The 12,705-nt window shown below is 40.7% G+C and overlaps 1 protein-coding gene across 1 annotated transcript in view; it reads left to right on the top strand.

Annotated features, from left to right (window-relative positions):
- Window positions 1-331: 331 nt before the first annotated feature.
- The window catches only part of LOC134756508 (uncharacterized), a 33,579-nt gene continuing 21,205 nt past the window's right edge, over window positions 332-12,705 (top strand). The window contains exons 1-2 of the mRNA XM_063693711.1: window positions 332-382; window positions 5,481-6,143. Of these exons, the coding sequence (XP_063549781.1) occupies window positions 332-382; window positions 5,481-6,143 (714 nt within the window). The remainder of the gene's footprint in view (window positions 383-5,480; window positions 6,144-12,705) is intronic.

Raw genomic sequence — 12,705 nt, 5'->3', positions numbered from 1 at the left:
GCTCACACCTGTAATCCTAGCATTTTGGGAGGCCAAGGTGGGCGGATCTCAAAGTCAGGAGTTCGAGACTAGCCTGACCAGCATGGTGAAACCCCGTCTCTACTAAAAACACAAAAGATTAGCCAGGCATGGTGGCATGCACCTGTAGTCCCAGCTATTCAGGAGGATGAGGCAGGAGAATTGCTTGAGCCCAGCAGGTGGAGGCTGCAGTGAGCCGAGGTCATGCCACTGCACTCCAGCCTGGGCAACAGAGTGAGACTCCATCTCAAAAAAAAAAAAAAAAAAAAAAAAGAGCTTCCAGATAAGAAGGGGACTCTGGCAATGAGTTGTCATGGTGCTGTCACAAGTACCCCTAGAGGTGGAAGCTATGGGGAGCCGAGAGGTAGGACCAGAGACAAGTCTCCTGGGTCAGGGAAGTGTGCTATGCTGGGGCCTGGGAGCCCTGAGGAGAACTCTCACATGGGCTCCTTGAAAGAGCAGGGATTTGAACACCAAAACAATGAAGGTGTTTAGAGCTAGTCCATGCTTCCCTGAGAAGCAGAGTAACCTATGGGGAGAGGAACCATAGCAGTCAGTTATAACAGACACCTCCTTCCAGCCCTCTGCCTCCTTCTTGCTGACCAACTGAAGAAACCAGGCCTTGAAGAGTGGGTGGAGGAAGCACCTCCGAGCCTTTATGCCCAAGTCTTAGCTTAAACAAACCGTACTCATAGGAGGAGAGGACATGATGTGTTAATCAAGTTTGAGATTAAAGTTTTAATTGGAGTAGTTTTTTTCCCCCAAGTGACCAAAACAAAAATGACTTTATAATCACATATAATAAAAGGTCAGTAGGCAGAGCAGTTCTTGGACTGGTCAATTAATGTATTCAGTAATGTCACTGGGGAATAAGGTCCTTTCCAATTCCGTTGGCTGATTCTTACTCTTGCTACCTCAAGGTCCCCAGGTGGCAACCACAGTTCCAGCTGTCATATACAAACAACAACCTCCAAGTCATAACAAACCACTCCAAACTTAGTAGAGTAAAACAAACACCATCTTACTTTGCTCACAGATTCTGTGGTTCACAAATTTGGACAAGGCCCAGTGTGGATGTGGGCAGCCTACCTCTGCTTCACAATATCTGAGGCCTTGATTTCTCTTCCACACTGCTTTTTAAAAATGTAATTACATATTTTTAATCAACCAATAATAATTCTACATATTCATGAAGTACATATTGATGTTTCAATATACATAATGTGATCAGATCAAGGTAATCAGCATGTTCACCTTAAACATTTACTATTTGTTTGTGTTGGGAATATTGAATTTCCTCCTTCTAGCTCTTTGAAACTCTACTTTATTAACTATAGTTATCCTACAGTGGTGTAGAAAGCTAGAACTGATTCCTCCTATCTAGCTGTAATTCTGTATCGTTTAAAAAAATCTCTCCTATCTCTTCCTTCCTCCTACCCTTCCCAGCCTCTAGTATCCTCTGTTCTACTTTTTACTTCTAGGAGATAAGCTTTTTTCTGCTTTCACATGAGTGAGAACATGAGGTATTTAACTTTCTGTTTCTGGCTTACTTCACTTAACATAATGTCCTGTAATTCCATCCATGTTGCCCCAAATGACAGGATTTCATTGTCTTCTAATGCCGAATAATATTCTATGGTGTACATATATTACATTTTCTTTGTCCACACATCTGTTGTTGGACACCAAGCTTGGTTCCATATCTCGACTACTGTGAATAGGGCTGCAATAAGCATGGGGGTGCAGATGTCTCTCCAATATAATGATTTCTTTTCCTTTGGATAAATTCCCAGCAGTGCGATTGTGAGACCATATGGTAGTTCTATTTGTAGTTAGGAACCTCCATCCTGTTCTGCATAGTGGCTGTACTAGTTGGCATTCCCACCAACAGTATATAAAAATTCCCCTTTCTCTGCATCCTCATCAGCATTTGTTACTTTTCATCTTTTTGATAATAGCGATAACTGTGGTTTTGCTCTGCATTTTCCTGATGATTAGTGATGCTGAACATTTTTTTCATATATTTTCTAGCTATTTGTATATCTTCTTTTGAGAAATGTCTCTTCAGATCCATCTATTAATTGGATTTTTTTTTTTTTGCTAAGAAGATATTTCAGTTCTTCATAGATTCTGGAGATTAATCCCCTTTTGGATAAGGAATTTGCAAATATTTTCTCCCATTTTGTAGGTTGTCTTTTAACTGTATTGATTATTTCCTTTGCTGTGCAGAGCTTTTTAGTTTGCTATAATCCCATTTGTTTATTTTTGCTTTTGTTATCTTTGCTTTTGAGGTCTTATTCATAAAATCTTTTCTCAGATGAAAGTCTTGAAGCATTTCTGCTATGTTTTCTTCTAGTAATTTTATTGTTTCAGGTCTTACATTTAGGTCTTTGATCCATTTGGAGTTGATTTTTGTAAAGGGTGACATGTGGGGAGTCTAGTTTTATTCTTTTGGATATGGATATCCAGTTTTCCCAGCATCATTTATTGAAAAGACTATCTTCTCCCCAATGAGTGTTCTTGGCACCTTTGTCAAAAATCATTTGGCTTCAGATATGTGGATTACTTTCTGGGTTCTCTGTTCTGTTCTATCAGTCTATGTGCCTGTTTTTATGTCAGCACCATGCTGTTTTGGTTACTACAGCTTTGTAGTATGTTTTGATGTCTGGAAGTGTGATAACTCTGGCTTTGTTCTTTTTGCTCAGGGTTGCTTTGGCTATTTGGGGTTTTTGTGATTCCATATAAGTGTTAGGATTTTATTTCTATTTCTGTGAAAAACGTCATTGGTATTTTTATAGGGATTGCATTGAGTTTCTAGATTGCTTAGGGTAGTATTGTCATTTTAACAATATTAATTCTTCTGTCCCATGGGCATGGGATGTCTTTTTATTTGTTTGTACCCTCTTCAATTTCTTTCAGTAGTGTTTTGAAGTTTTCCTTGTAAAGGTCTTTTACCTCCTTGGTTAAATTTATTCCTAGGTATTATTTTTGTAGCTATTATAAATGGGATTGCCTTCTTGATTTCTTTTTCACCTAGTTAATTTGTTCATGTACAGAAGTGCTACTAATTTTTGTGTATCAATTTTGTATTCAGCAACTTTACTGAATTCGTTTAGCAGTTCTAAGAGTTCTTTGGTCAAATATTTAGGTTTTTCTGTCTATAAAATTATGTCACCTGCAAACAATGGCAATTTGACTTTCTCCTGTCTAATTTGGATGCTCTTTATTTGTTTCTCTTGCCTAATTGTTCTGACTAGAACTTCCAGTCCTACGTTGAATGAGTGGTGAGAGTGGTCATCCTTGTTCTAGTTTTTAGAGAAAAGGCTTTCAGCTTTTCCCCTTTCAGTAAGATGTTAGCTGTGGTGGACTGACTTTTAATAATAGAAAATAAAGGACAAAGTTTTGAAATCTGCCTAGGATGCAATTAAGGATGCAAAGGGCAGATTTGATTGAGCTTCAGTGAAGGAGTAATTAAATTAGAGAAAAATGAAACTGCTTTGTGTTCATACACCATTGAGTTGAGACAGAACAATACACTGGTTACAAGCCTTTGGAACATGATTTGTTCCAAAAGGGACACTTACATCCTTAAAAGAAAAGTTTATCGTATAAAAGTAATTATAACTGATAACTGTAATTCATATAAAAATATCCTATAAAAGTAATTATAACTGATAATTACTTTTACATGATAAACTTTTCTTTTAAGGATGTTAAGTGTCCCTTTGAACATGTTCAAATTGTGCCATTTTCTGTTTTCAAACCATTTTGCCTTCAAAGAACACAACGTGGGAGGTGAACAAGGAGAGTAAAGGCAAAAGTAATTATCAGTTATAATTATAATTATATTTTATCAGTTTTATATTTATATTTATAATTATAATTATAACTGATAATTACTTTGATCAGTAAGAAGTTGTAGAAGTTTCTGGATGAAAACATAGATTTTTCCTAATACCTTAATCAGGTGCTATCTTAATCAGGAGCAAATAATAAAAATCACTTGGTGTTGGGTCTTTATAGATTTTTATGCACTTTGAAATGAGTTAGAGATGAAGATGTAGGATTATTGATTGCCTTCTTAGAGTAAACTCAAAGTCTACCAAGAATCCACAAAATCATGTCTATTGAAACCTTCTCAGACCAGACGTAGGTATTGGAACATCTATGGAGCTATTCTAGAATTTATTTCCATCTTGACTGATTTGGTTTACATATTCGACCTAGAGGAGCTCCAATTCATTCTTTTGGATCTGATGAATTCCTATAGAGCTTTAGTACCTTTTCCTCTCCCAATCAGGAAAAATGTAACTAGCTGTTGTGGATTACCACCTTGTGGATGGCACCAGGCATGGTTTCCCTTGCCTGATGATTACTTTCCTTGCCTGGTCACTGGCCACCAACTGTGGTCTTAACTCTACCTAAGATTCCCTTTTCTACTGTCCCTGACCATGGTCTCAACATAGCCTCACATGAAATTCTCTTGTTTGGCCATGATCCTGCCTCTGTTTATTAATCTCTGTGTCTAGCTTGGTTAAACATGTTCAAATTGTGTCACTTTTTGTTTTCAAACCATTTTGCCTTTAAAGAACACAACATCGGAGGTGAACAAGGAGAGCAGTTTTTGCGAAGAGGAGAAGACACAGATTGGAAAGCATTTATGGTGCAGCTATAGGTCAAAGTGTGTCCTGAATTGGTGGGTTCTTGGTCTCACTGACTTCAAGAATGAAGCCGCGGACCCTCGCGGTGAGTGTTACAGCTCTTAAGGTGGCGCGTCTGAAGTTTGTTCCTTCTGATGTTCGGATGTGTTCAGAGTTTCTTCCTTCTGGTGGGTTCGTGGTCTGGCTGGCTCCAGGAGTGAAGCTGCAGACCTTGGTGGTGAGTGTTACAGCTCTTAAGGCAGCTCGTCTGGAGTTGTTCGTTCCTCCCAGTGGGCTCGTGGTCTCGCTGGCTTCAGGAGTGAAGCTGCAGACTTTCGCGGTGAGTGTTACAGCTCACAAAAGCAGCGTGGACCCAAAGAGTGAGCAGTAGCAAGATTTATTGCAAAGAGCGAAAGAACAAAGCTTCCACAGTGTGGAAGGAGACCCGAGCGGGTTGCCACTGCTGGCTCGGGCAGCCTGCTTTTATTCTCTTATCTGGCACCACCCACATCCTGCTGATTAGTAGAGCGGAGTGGTCTGTTTTGACAGGGCGCTGATTGGTGCGTTTACAATCCCTGAGCTAGACACAAAGGTTCTCCACGTCCCCACCGGATTAGCTAGATAGAGAGTGTCCACACAAAGGTTCTCCAAGGCCCCACCAGAGTAGCTAGATACAGAGTGTCGATTGGTGCATTCACAAACCCTGAGCTAGACACAGGGTGCTGATTGGTGTGTTTACAAACCTTGAGCTAGATACAGAGTGCCGATTGGTGTATATACAATCCCTGAGCTAGACATAAAGGTTCTCCAAGGCCCCACCAGACTCAGGAGCCCAGCTGGCTTCACCCAGTGGATCCCGCACCAGGGCTGCAGGTGGAGCTGCCTGCCAGTTCCGTGATATGCGCTCGCACTCCTCAGCCCTTGGGTGATCGATGGGACTGGGCGCCGTGGAGCAGGGGGCGGCGCTGGTCGGGGAGGCTCGGGCTGCACAGGAGCCCACGGAGCGGGGGGAGGCTCAGGCATGGCGGGCTGCAGTCCCCAGGCCTGCCCCGCGGGAAGGCAGCTAAGGCCCGGCGAGAAATCGAGTGCAGCGCCGGTGGGCTGGCACTGCTGAGGGACCCAGTACACCCTCCGCAGCCGCTGGCCCGGGTGCTAAGTCCCTCATTGCCCCGGGGCCGGCAGGGCCGGCCGGCTGCTCCGAGTACGGGGCCCGCCAAGCCCACGCCCACCCGGAACTCCAGATGGCCCGCAAGCGCCACGCGCAGCCCCGGTTGCCGATCGCGCCTCTCCCTCCACACCTCCCTGCAAGCTGAGGGAGCCGGCTCCGGCCTTGGCCAGCCCAGAAAGGGGCGCCCACAGTGCAGTGGTGGGCTGAAGGGCTCCTCAAGTGCCGCCAAAGTGGGAGCCCAGGCAGAGGAGGCGCCGAGACCGAGCGAGGGCTGTGAGGACTGCCAGCACGCTGTCACCTCTCAAAAGTATTCATCTGTGAGTTTTCCAAGTTTAGCATATCTTTCTTTCTCTGCTTTCATGGGTGCCCTGGGGGCTGTCTTCCCCTCCCCAAACTGTACGGAAGCAGAAACATACTTAAGAGCCCCTGGCCTAACAGGAGAAAAGAAAACTGATGCATGCCTATATTTAGCTAGAGTTTTCCATCCCCAAAGGCAGGTAAGCCTGGAGCTAGTGAATAGGGAAGAAAAAGAGGAGGTAGAGAAACAATGCAGATGGGAGTGTTCGCAATGAGGAGGGAAAAAACCTAGGCTTGGTGAGGACTGGGGATGGAGCAAGTGGTTGGTCCTTAGTACCCACCAATCCATCCATTTTCCAGGCACAGCCTGTTGTCCTACAGTGCTGGATCCCTGTAAGGCCCTACATAGAAGATGAGAAACTTGACACACTTGTGTAAGGAAGGAGCTATGAAAGCAAAACTGCATCGCTGGCCAAGGAAGAACGATTCAGAAGCGTTCAGAAACAAAAGATTTTTCTTTAAACCAGGGAAGCCATGGGTATACTCCCATTGTTACATATTTAGTGAACACAGCTGATTTTCTAGCTTGTGGGTGAAAATGATGCATTTCACCTGAATTTTAAGCTCTGTTGCTGCCAATTTTAGAGGCGCTTATCTTCCAATTGATAATATTATTTTTACAGATTCAGATAAATTATAAGGTAAAAAACAATATTTGACCTGGATGATGTATTATGATGTATATTTGGGTGTTCAGTTTGCTCTGGATGCAAGATTTGGCATTCCATTGATTTAATATTCAGGGTTGGCTAGTCTGAATCTGTGGCTGATGATAAACCAAGCCAGCTTTGCAGGTGGTTACTAGTGACTTAGCTGAAAACCCAGCAGTCCAAGTTCTGGCTCCAAAGTATGTGTTTCTAACCTCAGATTCATGCTTGATTGCTTTTGTAGAATTAAGTATAAAGAGATACATCATCAAATCAACTACCAGGATTTCTTGAGTCAATTTTAGGATAGAATTATGTTTCTATACCTGTGTGTTTGTGTGTGTGTATGTGTGTATGCACTGCAAAAATGTAGAAGATGTGACTATAACACTAGAGGAGGTTATAATCTAGTTAGGGAGGTAACATAAAAAGTTATAGGTTTATCTTTAGCATTGTCTAATGACTAAGCTATCTCACAAGTATTTCTTGGTCCCTGAATATGTGCTTATATACATACATAACAGGACATTAACTCAGGAAAGAACGAGATCATGTCTTTTGTGGGAAAATGAATGGAGCTGGAGGCCATCATCCTTAGCAAACTAATGCAGGAAGAGAAAACCAAATACTGCATGCTGTCACTTATAAGTGGGAGCTAAATGAGAACTTATGAATACAAAGAAGGGAAAAACTTGAGGGGTCTACTTGAGAGTGGAGGGTGGAAGGAGGGAGAGGAGAAGAAAAGATAACTATTGGGTACTGGGTTTAATACCCGGGTGATGAAATAACGTGTACAACAAACCTCATGACATGAGTTTACCTATGTAACAAACCTTCACCTGTACTCCTGAGCCTAAAGTAACAGTTAAAAAGCAATAACAATAAAAAAAGCCCAGGGCATTAAAGTTCAAGTTTCAACTAAGGTAATAGATATGGTTTGCCAAAATGAGATGTGGGAAAAAAAAAATACATGATTTTCTAAAGCAATGGTTATGAAGAGTTCCATGGCTGGGTGTGGCAGCTCATGCCTGTAATCCCAGCACTTTGGGAGACAAAGGTGAGAACCTGGGAGTTCAAGACCAGCCTGGGCAACATGGCAAAACCCAGCCTCTAGAAAAAATACAAAAATTTGCCGAGTGTGGTGGCATGCATCTGTAGTCCCAACTACTTGAGAGGCTGAGGTGGGAAGTTTGCTTGAGCCCGGGAGGCAGAGGTTGCAGTGAGCCAAAATAGCGCCACTGCACTCCAGCCCGGATGACAGAACATGACCCTGTCTCGAAAAAAAAAAAAAAAAAGAATGGTTCCACGATTCTTGGATCACCTAAATCAGATCAAGTGCAAAGTATGAGGATTAGATTTTGTGCACAGGATTTCACTAGAAAAAGCTGAGCTTTGACCCTAGAGTAAGAGAGAGAAAAAGAGAGAGAGAGTGTGTGTGTTAATGCACCTGCTTCCTCCCTCCCAGCCTAATTGGAGGGGAGGGGAGGGGGAGGAGAGGGGCTTCAGGTGATTAAAAGTGCACACTGTGTGTTCCTTGCAGGTAGAGAACACCTCAGATATCTAAGGCTGCTATGGCAGCAAAGAGAGAGTAGAGAGTCTGGTATTGTGTGTTTCTCTGGACTTTCAGCTGTTGGTGCTGATGGGGTAGAGTTGTTTATGTCCTGCCTTAGGGAACAGCCTGGCAGGACATAAACTGCCAAGAGCCAGAGCTGAGGGGATATGGAGAAAAATACCTACTTTTTGGGACCTTGGTCGGAGCCCCACAAGCAGCCTCCAAAGAGCCCATGGAAACACCTTCAGCTTTAAGCATGTTGGACCCAGAGAGCCTGATGCCAACTAACAGTCGTTTCCAGTTACCAGCCAAGCAGGAACTTCCAGTACTTTCGGCTCCCTTTCTACTTCGGCCTTCCTGGCCCAAAGCTGGTAGTGGGTGGGGAGGATACCAGCAGAGAAAGAGAGAAAGCGCTCACTAGATCCCTTTCCCTGATGTCATTACAGCCTTTAGTAAACATGGGGAAAGAAGCAAGTTCCGGCTGGGCGCGGTGGCTCACGCCTGTAATCGCAGCACTTTGGGAGGCTGAGGCGGGTGGATCACGAGGTCAGGAGATCAAGACCATCCTGTCTAACACGGTGAAACCCCGTCTCTACTAAAAATACAAAAAAATTAGCCAGGTGTGGTGGCGGGCGCCTGTAGTCCCAGCTACTCGGGAGGGTGAGGCAGGAGAATGGTGTGAACCCGGGAGGCGGAGCTTGCAGTGAGCCGAGATGGCACCACTGCACTCCAGCTGGGCGACAGAGCCAGACTCGTCTCAAAAAAAAAAAAAAAAAAAAAGAAGCAAGTTCATTTTTGAGGCAGTGGAGTATAGTGGGTGGGAACACAGATTCAGCAATCAGACGGGTTCATATCCCAGCTCTGGCAGCTGTGAGGAGGTAATTGTTTTCTCCATGATTTGGTTTCCTCCCCTATAAAGTGGGAGTAGTAATAGTATGCACATCATTAGGTTTGTAGTTTTCTAGGTACAATTTATTTTTTATAAGTTTTAGATTTACAGAAAAATTATGAAGATGGTACAGAGAATTCCCACATATCCCACACCAGTTTCCTTAACACTTGACTATACTTTGGTACATTTGTTACAGTTAATGAGCCCATATTGATAGATTATTATTAACTAAAATTTACACTTAATTCAGATTTCATTTGTATATACCAAAGGTTCATTTCTGGTTCTAGGATCCTACACAAGATACCATATTACCTTTAGCTGTCATGCTCCCTTAGGCTCTTCTTAGCTGTGATAGTTTTTTAGACTTTCCTTGTTTTTGATGACCTTAACGGTCTTGAGAAATACTGGTTGGGTATCTTGTAGAGTGTCTCTCGAGGGGGATTTTTCTGATGTTTTTCTCAGGATGAGACTGGGGTCATAGTTTTTTTGGGAGAAAGACCACAGAGGTAAAGTACCATTATCGTCACATCATATCAAGGGTATTTAAAATCAAGGGCGATTTATCTTTGTTAATATTAATCTTGATCACTTAGCTAAGGTATTATTCAGATTTCTCCACTGTGAAGCTAGTGTATCCTCCCTTTCCATACTGTACTCTTTGGAAGGAAGTCACTATGTGTAGCCCACCTTTAAGGAAGGGGGAGAGTACAGTACTTTTGGAAGGAAGTCACTATGTCCACCCTTGAGGGTGGAGTATCTACATAAATTATTTGGAATCCTTCCTAGAGATTTGCCTCTTCTCTGCCATTTACTTATTTATTCAATCATTTATATCAGTATGGATTAATGGATATTTATTTAATACTTTGGATTATAATCCAATACTACTTTATTTTCTTACTCAGATTGTTCCAGCTTTGACCACTGACAGTTCTTTCAGTGACTCCCACTTACTTGTTTGTTCTTGGTACCTCTGTTGAAAATGAGTTCACTGTAGGTGTGTGGATTTTTTTCTGGGTTCTCTATTCTGTTCCATTGGTCTATGTGTCTGTTTTATGGCAGTACTGTGCTGTTTTGTTTACTATAGCTCTGTAGTGTAATTTGAATTCAGGTAATGTGATTCTTCCAGTTTGATTCTTTTTGCTTAGGATAGCTTTGGCCAATCTGGGCCTTTTGTGGTTCCACATAAATTTTAGGATTTTTTTTCTATTTCTGTGAAGAACGTCATTGGTATTTTGATAGGGATTGCATTGAATCTGTAGATTGTTTTGCTAGGAGACTTTTTATTATGACTTTTATCTCATTACTTGTTATTAGTCTGTTCAGGTTTTGGATTTTCTCTGGGTTTAATCTTGATAGCATGTATGTATATACAAATTTGTCTATTTCTTCTAGCCTTTCCAATTTATTGGCATATAGTTGGTCATAGTAGCCACTAATAATCCTTTGAATGTCTGTGGTATATCTTGTAATGTCTCCTTTTTCATTTCTGATTTTATTTATTTGGATCTTCTCTCTCTTTTTCTTAGCTTAGCTTGGTGAAAGATTTGTCAATTTTGTTTAACTTTTCAAAAAAGCAATTTTTCTTTGTTTCATTGATATTTTGTATTGTTTTTTCTTTCATTTCAATTTCATTTATTTCTGCTCTGATCATTATTTTGTTTTTCTTCTACTAATTTGGGTTCGGTTTGCTCTTGCTTTTCTAATTCTTCAAGATGCGTTGTTAAATTGTTTATTTGAAGCTTTTCCTCTTTTTTGATGTAGGCACTTATAGCTATCAACCTCCCTCTGAGTCCTTTGATATGCCTCATAGATTTAGCTATGTTGTGTTTCTGTTATTATTTGTCTCAAGAAATTTTTAATTTTCTTATTAATTTATTCATTAACCTACCATTCAGGAGCATACTGTTTAATATCCAGGTATTTATATAAGAAGAGACAAAGACGGTCACTATATAATAATGAAGGGATCAATTCAGCAAGAGGATCTAACAATTTTAACTGTGCAACATGTGCACCCAGCACTGGGCCATCCAGATAGATAAAGGAAATATTATTAGAGCTAGAGAGAGATAGGTCCCCCTCTCTCTTGGTATAGTTTCCAAAATTCTTCTTGTTTTTAAATTCTAGCTTTATTCCATTGTGGTCAGAGAAGATGCTTGATATTATTTCAATTTTTTTGCATACTTTAATACTTGTTTTGTGACCTAATATGTGGTCTATCCTTGAGAATGATCCATATGCTGAGGAAAAGACTATGTATTCTGCAGTTCTTGGATGAAATATTCTGTAAATATCTATTAGATTCATTAGGTCTGTAGTGCAGATTAAGTCTGATGTTTCTTTGTTGATTTTCTGTCTGGAAGATCTGTCCAATGGTGAAGGTGGGGTGTTGAACTCTCTAGCTATTATTGTATTGGGGCCTATCTCTCCCTAGCTCTAATAATAATTCCTTTATCTATCTGGATGGCCCAGTGCTGGGTGCACATGTTGCACAATTAAAATTGTTAGATCCTCTTGCTGAATTGACCCTTTTATTATTATATAGTGACCTTCTTTGTCTCTTCTTAGAGTTTTTGTCTTGATATCTATTTTGTCTGATATGACTCTTGCTCTTTTTTGGTTTCCATTGGCGTGGGATATCTTTTCTTATCCCTTTATTTTCAGTCTGAGTGTCTTTATAGATGAAGTGTGTTTCTTGTAGGCAATAGGTCAGTGGGTCTTGTTTTTTCATTCATTCAGCCAGTCTATCTCTTTTGATTGGAGAGTTTAGTCCATTTACATTCCATGTTATTATTGATAAGTAAGAACTTGCTCCTGCCATCTTCTGGTTGTTTTGTGGTCTTCTCTTCCTTCGTTCTTTTATTCTTGTCTTTCTCTAGTAAAGATTATTTTCTCTTTTGTAATGATTTAGTTTCTTTTTGCGTTTTGTGTATCCATTTTATGTTTTTTGGTTTAAGGTTACCATGAGGCTTGCAAATACTATCTTATAACCCATTGTTTTAACCCGATAACAAATTAACACTATTTGCATAAACAAACAAGCAAAAAGAAAAGTAATAAAAAACTCAACTTAGTCTCCATGCTTTTTAACTTTTTGTTGTTTCTATTTATATCTTATTGTACTGACTATGTTTTGAAAAGTTGTTGTAGCTATTATTTTTGACTGGTTCATCATTTAGCCTTTCTACTTAGGGTAACAGTAGTTTACACACCACAGTTACAGTGTTATAATATTCTGTGTTTCTCTGTGTATTTACTATTAACGGTGAGTTTCGCACTTTCACGTGATTATTTATTGCCCATTAATGTCTTTTTCTTTCTGACTTAAGTACTCCCTTTAACATTTCTTGTAGGATGGCCCTGTTTTTGTCTGGGAAAGTCTTTATTTCTCCTTAATGTTTCAAGGATATTTTCACTGAATATAC

Source organism: Gorilla gorilla, chromosome 9 (assembly GCF_029281585.2).
Source record: "Gorilla gorilla gorilla isolate KB3781 chromosome 9, NHGRI_mGorGor1-v2.1_pri, whole genome shotgun sequence".
In the NCBI taxonomy this organism is placed as follows: Eukaryota; Metazoa; Chordata; class Mammalia; order Primates; family Hominidae; genus Gorilla; species Gorilla gorilla.
Note: the sequence above shows the minus strand (reverse complement) of the source record. Positions and strands in the feature narration are given on the sequence as shown.